At 36.6% G+C, this 12,549-nt stretch overlaps 1 protein-coding gene across 1 annotated transcript; it reads right to left on the bottom strand.

The window, feature by feature from the left end:
• Positions 1-927: 927 nt before the first annotated feature.
• Positions 928-11,241, bottom strand: LOC306856458 (claudin-19-like). Its single transcript, XM_079395756.1, has 5 exons — positions 10,512-11,241; positions 6,381-6,545; positions 5,789-5,873; positions 4,702-4,848; positions 928-1,813 (listed from the first exon to the last, which is right to left on the bottom strand). Exons 1-5 carry the CDS (start codon positions 10,732-10,734, stop codon positions 1,765-1,767), a joined length of 669 nt encoding a protein of 222 aa, XP_079251882.1. The 5' UTR covers positions 10,735-11,241; the 3' UTR covers positions 928-1,764.
• Between the last annotated feature and the right edge of the window lie 1,308 nt (positions 11,242-12,549).

Raw genomic sequence — 12,549 nt, 5'->3', positions numbered from 1 at the left:
AACATATTTCTTCTCCCTGTTCATGTTTCGTCCATTTATTCCGCTGCTAAAGAAACTCTTAAGCCTCTTAAAAGTCCTCGTCCGTACTCCTAGCAATTTTGGACCTTGAGACCTCTTTTAAGGGTTAAGATGCTTTCTGAATTACTTTTTTCTTTACTAGGATCTTTTCTTTCATTTTAAGAGGAAACACCCACATTTCTAAGAATTTTCTTTGAATTTTGTTACTAGGAGCAACTCTTAGCACTAAGATTTTTCATGAATACGGGCCTTGTTCTTTGAATAAAGCAGGTCACGTACTGACATTTGATAGTCATTGCACTGACTGAAAACACCTCTGCACAGATGGACTCTAATATCACCTTTAAATTAACTGCTAATCCAAGAGATTCACATACTTTTGCCACTCACAGATATGCAATATTGGATAATTTTCCTGAATAAATAAATGACAAAGAAAATATTTTTGTCGTATTTGTTTGATTTGGTTCTCTTTGTCTACTTTCAGGACTTGTGCGAAAATCTGATGATGTTTTGGGTCATATTTATGCAGAAATATAGAAAATTCTAAAGGGTTCACAAACTTTCAAGCAGCACTGTCCAAATCCTATATAATCCTGGTAATAATAATGGATAGCATTTCTCCAGGTGTGTTTGAACTGCTTGTTGCATTTTCTTCCCAGACTTCCAGTTTAGTTTAGAATTATTTAGCTCACCTTATTGTTGTCGAGTTATATAAAATCCTTTAGCTTTGTACTTCTGTTTTTATCAGTGTTTGTGAACAGATAAAAAAATGTGTCAAATCTTTTCATTTTTTGTTTACATTAACAGTCCTGGTCAAAATATCATAAGTCACGTGACAACAGGCAAACAGCACTTTCCCCAACCGACACACACAAAAAGTTATCTTTGTATAGTTTATTTTATTTTAAAACAGATGACCAGAAAGCTTGATACATCATGAGATGATACATACTTGAATATTAGGTAACATAATTGGTGGAATATGAACTAAAAAAAACAACCTACAGACTCCGCGACCACTTCAAAGACATTATTTGTGATAAATAGTGCCTTTCAATGCAGGTTGAATACAATTCACCAAGACAAATCATAAGTGCACTAGAGAGATTTAATTGTATCTGTGTCACATGTGGGTCTCTTTTGAAGCAAAATCAAACGTGACAAACCCCTCAAAGTTTACGTACCATACATTTTATGAACAAAAGAACAGAAGAAGACGACAAAAAAACAATTGATTTTACCATGGGTAAAAGATCCATCTCATATATGCCAAGAAAGAATAGAAACTATTAGCAAACTAAAAGACATTTGTGAGTCTAAACACAGTTATAGTTCAAAGTATATTACACCGCACATATCGAAGATTTGCATAATTATTTAAACGCATTATAATGTACCCTGAATCAATGCGATATCAATGAGTGATATAGTTTTTCGGCAAGTATAACTCCAACTGTAACAAAAAAATGACATATTTGTCGCACACTTTGCGATAATGCTGTTGTGGCTCACTCCTTATCAAATTCATGACATTTGTTTTATACTACAGTACAAAGTCACGTTGTTTGGAAATGCATTGCTTGGCTTTATGAACCTCTGCATTGTCTGTATTACAGGGATCGAAATCTAGAATAAGATTCTACTGGAGTTTTTTTTTTGTTTGTTTGTTTTTACCGAAAGAGAGTGTCTTGTCTGTTGCCAAAATCTAACAGCTTGTGACCCACGAAGTCGCCCTCTCCCAAACTACAAGTACTGCTCCCCTTTCTCTGCTGGAGAACTTTTAACATTTGCTCTGCAATTTAAAAGAAAAACAAAACATGTTTGAGTTACAAAGAAAACGGATGTCAGATCCACCGTTTCAGATGTATTGCAATGCAACAGTTTTCACACACATGCTACAATAATATATATTTACAAATGGTTTTATGCTTTGTTTGTGGTTTTATGGGGTCACAAACAAAGAGGGGTTTTGGGGGCCACGCACACAACAGATACGGGGTGACGATTTTTCAAACACGTTTATTGATCAGATGTTGAAAAAAAGGCACACAGATTTTAAGTATGTAGAGTGTAGATGGGACATTTGTCCAGTCATACAGACAAGCGTCCAAATTTGGATTCTAGGTGGGAGTGAGGGACACAGATACAGAAAGTGGAGCTCGGACAGTCCTCGAATAAAGGCAGGGAGGGTTGGTCAGTCAGGGAAACTAGTCTCACTCAACAACTCATCCCTGAATTAGAGAAGAGAAGAAGACAGTCAGAGAAGAACAGCATTAGAGGAAACTGGGACAGAGACAATTGACGAGAGCCTCTCGGTTCATTGGGTGTTAATACGTTATGTGGCACCACATAGACGTTTGCTGTTTGTTAGCATGGAAATGTTAGGAAAAATGGATGATGGAAAGTGCACAGACAGCTTGTTTGATACGCCAACAACTTCAGATCTCAGAAAGAAAGATGAGTCTCGAGTTACATGACGTTTGCATGCTTTAGAGGTGGTTGTGAAGTTTCTGTTAAGGAGAGTTCACTTTTTACCAGGTCCAAAAACTAGCGCCTCATTGGTTTTGGAGACAGGAGACAAAACTTTTACTGTCCACCAGTTCAAAACGATTTTCACATTACAGATAATCTGAATCTAAAATGATGTGGGAACAAATTCACTAAATGGTTGCGCATGTTATTCCAGCACCGCTTTGCATAATAGTCCGACTTAGTTTTAACATAAGATCAGACCATTTGTACCTTGAATATGTTTCTGTTCAAAACTGCTTAATTGGAAGGATTCTAAACAATACAAAGTGCCAAATAGGTTATTTCGACGTTGTAAAATAAGGTGGATATGTGTTGGTAAAGCGCTGTGCCTTGCATGTTTAACTACTCAGTGGGCCTTATTTAGTTCAAGATGATGAAACACATGCACATACAAACGTGTGTAAATCCATTTTTATGCAAATCATCGCATTTGATTAAAACCAGCCATATAAGAATGGTTTTACAGTGTAAGACTGGTTTACGTACAGTTTGGTGTGATTGTGTTTCATAAATAAACCCCATTGTCATTCATTTTTGGGGCAAACAGGCTTCCTTTCTATGCAAATGAGGTTAAATATGGAATGCACTGGATTCACAGACCACAGCGTTATTTGGCTAATGTTAAATTCAGCTAATAAATGTGATTTATTTATGGTCTGGATATTCTGCTCACTTTGAGCCATTGAATAGGATGCAAATTGTGATCAGCACTAATTTTGTGGGTGCTTTGCCTGATTTCTTTTATTGAGTCCAAGTAAACAGAATTATCAGTCGTGCAGTTAATTCTCTGTGAATTCTAAACTCATTTCTGACACATACTTTGGTCTAAAACCAGTGTTGGACTTTCCTTTGAAAGTGCTTTGTCTAAATAGCATCTTGCGCTGGACGTTTTTGATTCAAATCAGCCAATTCTCAGTTCCCACACTGGAACGCTGAAACGCAATGGTTTTAAATAATGTCCTCTATGGTTCTAGTGGAATTCCTTGTACTTCAGCGGACAGTGGAAGTGTCGTAACTCCTGGTCTCCTCAATGTGGTGTCAGTGTGACCGTAGCTGTCAGGAACACACATAGCTGGCAAACAGAGCTCCCACCATGCAGAACAGACCAGCCAATCAGAACAGCCATGACACGTTTCTACCTACAGGCTACATTCGGATTGAAATACTACTTGCTGAATATTGCGCAGTGTATACTGTATAATGCCTACTAATAATATATAATATAATGCAAAACAGAATGCATTATACATTGTCACATGACTTCATTGTTGGCTATTGTATAATATTGGAAATAATAGATGTTTATTTTGCATTTTTATCAAAAAAAAAATCTGATTGAATAATAAGTCAAAAAAAGATGTTAAAATCCTCTCAATCTCATTGTATTGTGGAACACTGTATTCTGTGCAATGTGCTCTTTTATGCTAGTTATGCCAAATGTAGTAGGTGATCAATGTATTCCATGCACATTTTTAACAGTATACATACTGCATAAATCATAAGAGTAGTATGCTAGTCCGAACATAGCCGCTGTATCCCACATTGAATCCTTTCTCTTTTGACTTTATTTGCCTTTTAGTTTGTTGAAAGGCAAAATAAAGACTGTGAAATCTTCTAAATCAGTTAGACTTTGTTCCCAGATGATATTTCCATTCACTTTACATAAAAGTCGTTAAGTGTACATGGAAGTTCTCCCTGAAACCCATGTAAAATTAATACAAAAAGTGCAGTCTAAATTATAACTTCTTAGGAATTTTAGCTTCAAATTGGTTTGTAAAGTTTCTTTTTTGGTGAAAATAGGATTTCCTTAATTAAAAAGCTTATTGAGGTATGTTGGGAAAACCATACATGTCAATAAAGTACATACATTTCCACATTTTTCATGAAAATGAAAGTATAGCAAAATACATGCTTCTACAGTATCTCTGATAAAAGTGCACAAACCTCCTTGACCGTAGGCCTAGACAATGTATATATTTGTCTGTGTAATAGTTTAGTTTGTGTGTTTTGGACCTGGATAAAACGGTCAGTGCGAGTGAGAAGGTGTGCTCATGGTGGGAAGAGCTCTGTCTCTTGTACCCGCTGCTCTTTACATTTACAGTTTCTCCTTTTCTGCTGTGCTTTTTATTTTTTGGTATTTACACGTACTCCCTGGCTGTAGAGGGTTGAGATTGCCGGTAGAACTGCTGTCCTCTTCTTTCCTCGTTAACGCAGGAGCAGCAGAGGAACGAGCCGCCCAACATCATCAGGATGGCAGCCGCCCACCCTACAAAGAGGGCGGGGCCAAACTCATACCTGAAAGCCAGAGAGGCCACGCCTTCATTTAACAATCACAAGATAATGTAATCAGGTTATTTTTATGTCCAGATAACATCTCCCCCTAAATTCAACAGAAAACAAAGAAATGTACCTTTATCTTATAGGTATTTTTATATATATATATACACCATGGACCACAAAACCACATAATAAGCGTCAATTTTTCGAAACTGAGATTTAATAAATAAATAATAAATAAGCTTTCCATTGATGTATGGTTTGTTAGGATAGGACAATATTTGGCCGAGATACAACTATTTGAAAATCTGGAATCTGAGGGTGCAAAAAAAAAATCACCTTTCAAGTTCTTAGCAATGCATATTACTGAACAAAAATTAAGTTTTGATATATTTACAGTTGTAAATTCACTAAATATCTTCATGGAACATGATCTTTACTTAATATCCTAATGATTTTTGGCATAAAAGAAAAATGAATAATTTTGATCCATACAATGTATTTTTGGCTATTGCTACAAATATACCCCAGCGACTTAAGACTGGTTTTGTGGTCCAGGGTCACATATATAATTTTAATATTTCTATTCAAACATGTCTAATTATGTCTAAAGAGACATTTTTAAGCAGAAATACTGTAATGCTGAAATTTAAATATTACGTTTTATTTATTTTATTATATAAAGAAATGGTGTATATTTACACAATGCATTTGCATTATAAATTATAAAATTATTATTAAATACTAATATAAAAATTGGCATGTGTGTGTTTGATATATATTTGTACATTATACATGTATTTAATATGACTTTTTTGTTTATAGTTGTATTACTTTTTTCCCCCTGTGACATTTTATTGCCTTTCAATATATAATTTGATAATAAAGTGATTAAAATGATTTGTTTAACTGAAAAAAAAGTTTCCATCATAATTTGAAAATGTATTAATGGTCCTACCTGGCGTTAATTGGCGTATTCGGATCAAAGAAATGGTTGGAGACCTGTGTGGCGTACCATGACACAGCCACCAGCGTGCACACACCTAGACATGGTAGAAATCACAGTCTTAGCACTGTCATTGACTACATCTCTGTTTGTTTACTTTCAGGCTTTACAGAATGTGCTAATGTGACCAGACTAGCCAATTCCTGTTTACTTCTGCATGTCAGATGGGTCAGAAGTGATACAGCGACTGAGAACCTGAGGAAGAATGTGGAGGCTAATGGAGGAATGTCGATTTATTTACCAAAACGAATTTACACTGAATGATTTACTGTGCTGAGGTATGTGACATTGACCTTGATAACGTAATTTACTCAATCTTAGCACAGTTACACTCAGTGTAGAGTGTAGTAATGACTTTGTTTACGTTGTCGCTCAAAGTCTGCAGTTTCTTAGTAAGCTTACTGGTATGATCATCTCAAACCAATCCAGTGTATATGAGCATTGCAAAGACAAATGGTCAAGTTTTCATTCCAAAACACAATTTTACATACTCTCACCAAACCTATTAAAATTCAGTGTGTTTAGCGTGGGTTTGGAGACTCACCTGAGAGCAGGAACAGACTCCCGCCAGAGATGGCGATCTTGCTCTTGGTGGATGGGTTGTTGTCACCCACCTTTGTGCATTTCATCCCGACCACACTCACAATGATAGCAATGAATCCCATCAGCACTGAGATCACCATCAGAGCTCGACACGTCTGAATGTGGACTGGAAAACAACAATATAACAGATCCTTTAAGTGGGAACTGAAAATTGAGGAATATTCATTCATAGTCTTAATCCATTTTGTCTTCTTTTTTTTTTTTACTATAGTAAAGACTTATATTGTTATAAAAAAGATTGCTATTTTGAACAAATGCTGCTTTTATTTAACTTTGTATTCATCAACCCTAACCCTAACCCTAACTCATCCCAAAATTTTGAGCAGCATATATATATATATATGTATACATATGGACTTTAAATCAGTTTATAGAATAATCTGTTTTACATTTTATTTTGTCCTGATTTTCTTAACACTTGTTTTTAAGCATAACCATTAAGTATTTAATTTCTTATTTTCCGCCTTTTTTGCATTTGTCTAAATGTGGCACTTGACAGTTATTAGACTATTTAAAATTTATTTTATCAAACCAGTCTGTCAATAACATGTCCTGGTCTTGTTTCAACCCAAAGTCAAAAGAAATAAGAAATTATAATTCCAAACTTTTTTCTATTTTTTTTTTACCTACGCAAAATGTAAATTTGATATTTTTTCTTCTGATTTTAGAGGAAAATTTTATTTGGACATGTTGTGGACACATTAAACTCCCCCAAAACCTACAGAATAAACATTTAGCATCATTTTCCTGGCTATTTTTGAGCATTGTTTGGTAGTGATTTTTATTGCTGTACTACATTAAAATTCCATGAATAACCCACACGGTGTTCGGTTCATGCATAATGCTGTAGGAGTGACATTTTTACATGTTTCGCACAGAAGGCATCACTGTGTCTTTTTGCTACAAAGGGGGATTGTTTTCAATGCCTGTGTCTCCTTTTGTGTGACAGCTACATGCTAACATGCCAGTTCAGCATGGATAATAACCACCAACCCTTTTGAACTGTCCATGCATTGTTATGCACATCTCCTCAAAAGAAGAGTTCAGATGGCCACATGTAATGGGAATCACCTTTGTAGCCCGCCCATTTTCAGTAGAAGCTTTGAAAGTGTTGCATCAAACATGAATCGAAGCCATAAGATAAGTATAACAGCATCTCAAAGAAGTCAAGAACTGAGGAGAGATTATCACACGACTTTTGATGTTTGATTTATGCGCGAAGAGGCTGCCTTTGAAGTGGGATTTTAGCGTTTTATTTTATGGTCTTTCATCTTTGTTTTGCTTCATTTCTTCATTTGTAAGGAGAGCATTTCGCAGAGTAACACCGTGATCTCAAGGTCATGAGGGTAGTTAGACTCCGGGTGAAGGGTGGAGGGTCCTCCCACAATCCCTTGTCCGGTGCCAACGTTGGCAGCGCCTGGCACGGACGAAAGGAAGGCAAGTGCACGTACAATGGCGGAGAACATGCTTCAAGAGAAGCTGCATGTGAGGCTCGGCTATTGTCTATTGTTTGGGCTTGTGGGCTGCGACACACGTCATTGAAAACATCTCTCAATGCGTTCCTCACACAAATCACTTATTTATGATGTCATATTTATTTTTGATGCCCTCAACAAGGATTTCTAAAACGTTGTTCTTACCCATACAGATATAATATTTAGAACAAAGTCTAGTTCAATTTATTATCAGAATAATGTGCATAAATTTAGTTTCCATTTCTTATCATATTTTTTCTGGTTGTCTACTTGCATTATAGTTAATATTTTCTGGGTGGCTCTGCTTACTTCAAAATCAACCTTAACTAATAGGTTTAAATGAACCAACAGTGAAAGTTGAGAGTCTATTAATGTGTTTCCTTAAAACCATTGACAGCAGTAGATCATATTGCACTTACATGTTTAATTTTTTATGTGATTTTTACATTTTCTTTTCTTTTAATGTATTTATTTTTATTTTTACATTTTATATGTATACATAAAATAATGAATGCTTAATATACGTGTATGTTGAAAATGTTCATATATATATATATGTATGTATATAGATATATATTATACATATGCAAGTTTGTGGGAGGCTGTCTGTAGATACAGAAGCCAGAACATTGCAGTTACTATCCAACCAGATGACCTAAGGCTGGGAGGAGGGGGGGGGGGGGGGGGGGGGGGCAGTGGAATCAGATGGTCCTGTCACCCTTTGTGGGCCGAGGGTTACAGATTCCACCACCAGCAGTACAGTACTGAGTGCAGTCTTTGTGTATGAGTGGCAGATGTGTGTGATAGAGATGCTATGAAAGCCAAATGATATTCCACAAAACCTAACAGTAATTAGGCAGAAAGTGTCAGCCGAGACCATGAAAGTTCTTTGGATGAATATTCTATGCATAAATCTGTCAGATCTTATGTGGAATTATATATCAGTATTTTAGACAACATTGCTTTGGTGTTTGCATTGGCAATTCAACAAAGCCTACAGCAATGATGACTACGATTAATGGCACTCTTCAAAGTAATGTGTTTTTCAATGGTTCTCTGTAGCATTTTAGGTTCAGAGGAGGATCTTCTCTTTATAAAGAACCATTTTGGGCTTCATAGGGTTCTTGAGGTTACTAAATGGTTCTTTGGAGATTAAAACAGCTTTTGATGTAGCGTTATACTTTGGTTCTTCTGATCGACAAATTGGTTTCCGGGTTCTTTAAAGCATCAGTAGATGCTCTTCGTGGAACAAAGTTCTCCAATGACATCATGTAAGAACCTTTTTGGTTCCATTTGGAATCTTTACTTTATCAGTCAATAATCTGAAATCTGTAACAACAAATGTAGTTGTCTTAGTTGTCGTCAAATGTTTGTTTGCATATAATCTCCTCTAAACAACGATAAAGACGACCTGTGTGTGATGTGGGGATGTGCATTCTGAACATATCTTTGGTGTTTGCCTAAACACTGGCCTTTTCTTCTCAACACAACTGCCATTCATCACTTCAAGACAATACGCTGTTATTAAAGCAATGATGCAGAATATAAGATGGCTGAATATAATATAACTGTTTTCTCTGAACCATGCCACATTTATATTTCATTTTCATTTTGAAAGTGTCTCATAACTCTTCAGAACCGTTACATTGTGTCACTGCCTGCAATGTTGTAATATTTAACCACAAATCACAAACAGATGGTGATGCTATTTGTCATGAAAAAAAATTATAATAATTCTAAACGCGCAATAATCAGCCCCCATTTATAATTGATTTTTAGAGACGTCGTCTTCCCGGGACGGTCCCAGAAATAAAGAAGAAGTGACTGATTCTGATTAGATGTAACAAGTCCCCACAAAACTGACAATGACAGTGGCGCTAAATGTTGATTAATTGCCATGTAATTGCATTCCACGGCATTTCAACAGTCTGGTAGAGTCAGCGCCTCAGTGAGGTTATAGTGTCACATAAGACTTTCATTATAATAAGTCATAATGCACATATTTTAATTTGATCGATTAAACGAGTTGATTAAATCCATGTGCACACAGCAGCTCTGTTGATTGCACTTTTTTCCACAACTTACTCTAGCCAAAGAATCTTGATTTAATTATTATTTCATATAAAGTTGTTTTTTTTTTTTTTTTTTAGATTTGTGTTATACATAAAACTTAAACATATTTACCATATTCTTAAAAATAAAGGTTCTTTATTGGCATCTATGGTTCCATGAAGAACATTTAAAATTCATGGAACCTCGCCACTGCATAATAGTGGGAAAAGGTTCTTTAGATTATTGAAATGTTCTTCACACTAGAAAAAAAGTGGTTCTTTGGGGAACCCAAATGGTTCTTCTTTGGCATCGCTCTAAAACCCCCCTTTTGGAACCTTAATTTTCATCAAAATTTAACATACTTATGTCATTGTAAACCTATATGCCTGACTTTCTTCTTCTGTGTAACACTTTTGAAGAATATTTTGGTTTGGACATGGAGAGACATCCTTCTAAAGACCTTTTTATGTACTCATACAGGTTTGTAATGACATGAGTTTGAGTAAATTATGGTAGACCATCCCTTTTCTTTGTTTAGTACTTACCATCCAGCGAGAGCAAGGAGTCAAAGATCTTGCACTGCACCTGGCCCGTGCTCTGAGATGCACAGGACATCCACAGGCCTTCGTACAAGCCCACGGCCATAATGATGGCATCCCCTGCATACGAGGACTGCTTCCATTGGGGCAGCACCGTAGTGGAGATGATGCCAATCCATCCACCCAGAGCGAGAAAATAGCCCAGAAGCTGAAACCCAGAGTTGGCCATAATTGTCCTTTTTAGACTTCTGTTTCAGTGTATAATTAGACTGAGTTCAGAGAAGTTCTCCAGTCAGGAAGCCACCTGCAATTACCTCAAGAATGTGTATAGAAATCCACCTAGCTCAGAATGAGTCGAACAAGTCGAGATGAGCAGTCAAAGTCTGTCTGATTCTCGCCAACTCTTCGGTCACTCGCTGTATCCCTTTGTAGCTCTCGTTCACTTCAGTATCTCTCATTTGGAGGCTTCCTGTGGCATCCCTTGATTCTGTTTAAAACTGCGTCCTTCAAGTCTCTTCTCTGAAGGTACCCCACTTCTGAAGGCTGTGGAAAGAGCGTTTGGGGTGTCCAGGATGCCGTCAGGATGTGGTTGAGTGCTGCTTTACAGTCTGCATAGCTGTTCTTGTCACACACCAGTGCGTCTGGATGGTGCTCAGGGGGCAGAGCAGCGGGAATGGGGGAAAAAAAGGACTGAGAATACTTCACAGACAAAAAAAAGCCTTGATGGAGTGAATGCATTGGGGGGGTGGAGTGCCAGGCTGATGATTACTCTCTGATTGGTGGTTTAGTGAAGAGAAACGCCTATTGAAAATAGTGCAGGAGGGACTAATTAAGCCCAGATGTCACTCTTGTGGAGTCAATCCGAGTGGGACGTGCAATACACCACAAAGCCATAATTGCATAAAATTCTCAAAGTGAGCAAGTGTCTTCAAATCATGAGTGGATTAAAGTTATTGCTCCTGTGTCAGAAATGTGGCATCTGTTGGGTAAAGTTGTTTTCCCCATTTGAATGTGTTCCCGCACTAACCCTTGTGAAGCACTACAGAGGCACATAAATCAGCGTTTAAACTGTGCTCGTTTGAAAGGAAGTGTCACCCGTACACAAAAACTCTTGCTTCTGGTAGAGATTTAGGGGTTGGCCTGTGACAGCTCAGAAGATCTCCATGGGAACCCGCTCGGTTTAATCACCGAGCAAGGGAAACACACAGCGGGTCTTACTGCATGGAATGGAGGCGCCTTTTGGGTCTGATCACGGAGCAGTTGAACAGATTGTGAAGAACTTTCAGTGACAAAAGTAGAAACTGATTTCATTTAGTTTTGTGAAGAGAATGCAAGAGACTTGTCAATGCGACTATGTCACCATGATGCCAGGCATTGATCATTCATTCATTCATTCATAAAAAACAATTGCATATTATTTTCAGATACTATTACTTTGATAATATATATATATAAACTCATGAGACCAACAGTATTCCTCCAAATGTTACTCCAGCTACCCAACTACCAACTACAATTTTGCTGTTTTATTACAGGTTAGTATGGAAGCCAGTTTCCACCAATAAAAAAAATATGAAAATGTAATCGCGACATTTTATCTCAGAATTGCGGAATATAAACTTCCATAGGTCAAGCAGGCTTCCATAGGTTAGCATGCATTGCAGCATAAATAAATTATGAGGCTATTGTTTTAGCTTTATTGTTTTGTTATTTGCTGGTTTAATTTATACTGTTCTTATACTGGAGTCCATCAACTAATTATAATTTTCTCTGGAATTGCCGATTTAAAATCAGGATATGGTGTCACACCATAGGACATGGTTTTCAGAGAAGAAATATATAAAGTTCCTATGCTTTCAGAAATAAATGGATGAAAAAAATGATTGCCAAAAAAAAAATATATATATATCTAATAACACTGCAGCTTTTATAACAACAGGTCCATGTAGGACAAAGAAATGTTTAATCATTTACGGCATTTTAAATAACGACTATTAATTATATTCATTTTTATCTTGTGGGACAGTGAAAATGCCATGTCACA

The sequence above is a fragment of the Barbus barbus genome, assembly GCF_936440315.1.
Source record: "Barbus barbus genome assembly, chromosome: 37".
Classification (NCBI taxonomy): Eukaryota; Metazoa; Chordata; class Actinopteri; order Cypriniformes; family Cyprinidae; genus Barbus; species Barbus barbus.
This window is presented reverse-complemented; position numbering and strand designations above follow the sequence as displayed.